At 47.8% G+C, this 2,314-nt stretch overlaps 1 protein-coding gene across 1 annotated transcript in view; it reads left to right on the forward strand.

Annotated features, from left to right (window-relative positions):
* Positions 1-343: 343 nt before the first annotated feature.
* The window catches only part of SARC_11540 (hypothetical protein), a gene marked incomplete at both ends in the record, with an annotated part of 10,456 nt that continues 8,485 nt past the window's right edge, over positions 344-2,314 (forward strand). The window contains 3 exons of the mRNA XM_014294371.1: positions 344-564; positions 1,271-1,549; positions 2,099-2,284. Coding sequence (XP_014149846.1) covers positions 344-564; positions 1,271-1,549; positions 2,099-2,284 — 686 coding nt within the window. The remainder of the gene's footprint in view (positions 565-1,270; positions 1,550-2,098; positions 2,285-2,314) is intronic.

Consider the following 2,314-nt stretch of genomic DNA (forward strand, 5'->3'; position numbering starts at 1 on the left):
AATTGTTATCTATTCCTTGCTTATCCTCACATATTTTTTCTAGTCGCTATTGTATGCACGGTAGAGCTACCTCAACCATGCTATGAGACGCTATTGCCGCTTCAGTGGAGTTTGGCCATGTTAAAAACTTCAAGTGGATGCAAAATCCGATGTACAGTATCAGTCCATCAATCAAGCCAAGAATCTCAGACCCTCGACCCTATATGTACATACATACGTATATACATATATACATCCCTCCATACAAACATACATACATAGGTAGATAGATAGATAAATAAATAGATAGTCAGATATATGATAATTTAGATAGATGCTAGCTCTCATCCCATCCCATCCTTTCCGCAGGAACGAGACCCGCCCGAACAATTGCCGATAGTATTACAGGTGCTGTTGTCGCAGGCGCACCGACTGCGTGCACTGCAACTACTACAAGAGTTCTTAGACTTAGGTGCCTGGGCCGTGAATCTGGCGTTGTCCGTGGGCATCTTTCCGTACGTACTCAAACTCCTCCAGTCACCAGACCTGTCGATCCGGAGTATCCTGTGTTTTATCTGGACAAAGGTACAGTGGGCTGGGTTGCATGTGAGGTTCAATTGTATGCGGCACACGGATGCGTGGACCGTCTATTTGTTTGTTGATTACGGCTTTGAGTCATCTTGTACTATTACGCACACCGTAGGGATTCTTGTGGTATATAGACACATGCCTACACACATGCCGAGTCATCCGAGTCGCTAGGCCCATAATGCAATGTGGTCATCCTATCCATTGTCCTCGTAGACAGCAATAGCGCGCATATACCAGTCAGTGGTTGGTAGACAAAACACCCTCTCACATACGCCAGCAAGCCAGATTGTCTGTGTGGGAGTCCGTATCCTACTCTATCGATACACAGCCACATCTCTGGTCGAATCGTACCGCGCACTACACAATCCCCTTTGTCGTGCCTCGCGAACGATGGCGTGTCTGGATGGGGATCCGATACGCTTCACGAGCTTCAGGCTGAATATCTATGTACACTGTCTCTTATGCGACGACCCAACCGCGCTGTACACGCGTCATGGGGGGTGTAAACACACGGGCGTTGGGCTGGATAGGGTTGATACTCGAACAACTCACCTCCAGCTGTATCCTTTGCTTCAATAGCTTATCCTCAAGATGACTATAATATGAACTCAACGAAAGTTTCTTCAATTGCTTAACCTCAAGATGACTATACCATACACTCAACGAAAGACTATCACTCATCTGTGCGGTATATACACAGGTGTTAATGGTAGACAAGTCGTGCCAACACGACATCAGCAAAGAGGGTGGCGAGGCCTATTTCATTGAGATTCTGTGCGACGCTGGGACACCCATGCGCGTGCGGGCGATGGCGGCGTTCTGCCTGTCTGCCATAGTGGACAATAATCCAGTAGGACAGAAGGCCTGCATTCGCCAAGGGAATGATCTGATCTGGAAGATTAACCGGCTATTGCTGCAACGGGTCGTGCTGGAATTAGACGCACACGCACGCAAATGGATCTGCCTGTGCGCGGCAAAGGTATAATCGTTGAAAGCGTCATGTGTCAGTCATTTCGTTAGTGGTCTTTAACCTAGACCCTAGTCCATAAAACCCTACAAGAGGTGTGACCATATTTATATATTGGTGCGATGGTGGGGATGGTATGGTTTTCAGGACGTTGCTCGCGCACAAGATGTGTCGTCGCGTGAATAGTCAGGATGTCCACTGGGTTGCACGGTTAGGTGCGGAATCCTTGATGCCCGTGCTGTAGCGGTTAGTTATATAGAAATTGCGAAGCGAAGTCTATACAAGCATAGGAAGTTGTGCTCTGATGAAGATTTGTGTACTGTTGAGTGCGTTTGCACGTGCGCTTATAGTCATGTTTCTATCCATCAGTACACGGGACGTGTTGTTGCACTGATGAAGATTTGTGCACTTTTGAGTGCGTCTGTACATGCGCTTATAGTTTTTGTTCCTATCCATCAGTACACGAGACGTGTTGGTATTCGGCACATCTTCTCGCACGTTGTTATGCCCTCAATAGCAGTACGTTTGGCTGATTGCTCAAATCTAACACCCACAATACAGGTGTGGGAGGAGGTCGAAATAGCCAAAGAGTTGGCGTTCAACGAGCGTGCACATGAGACTATGTGTGCGCTACTATTCGATCCAGATCCCGAGGTTCGGGCGGCGGCAGCGCTGGCGGCAGGCTGTCTGATAAGGAAAGTGGACGATCGCTCAGGCACAGCCGATAGAGACATGGGTGGCAACCAGGTGTGTAGTATATACATACATACATATATA

Source organism: Sphaeroforma arctica (assembly GCF_001186125.1).
Source record: "Sphaeroforma arctica JP610 unplaced genomic scaffold supercont1.1742, whole genome shotgun sequence".
NCBI classification, from domain to species: Eukaryota; class Ichthyosporea; order Ichthyophonida; genus Sphaeroforma; species Sphaeroforma arctica.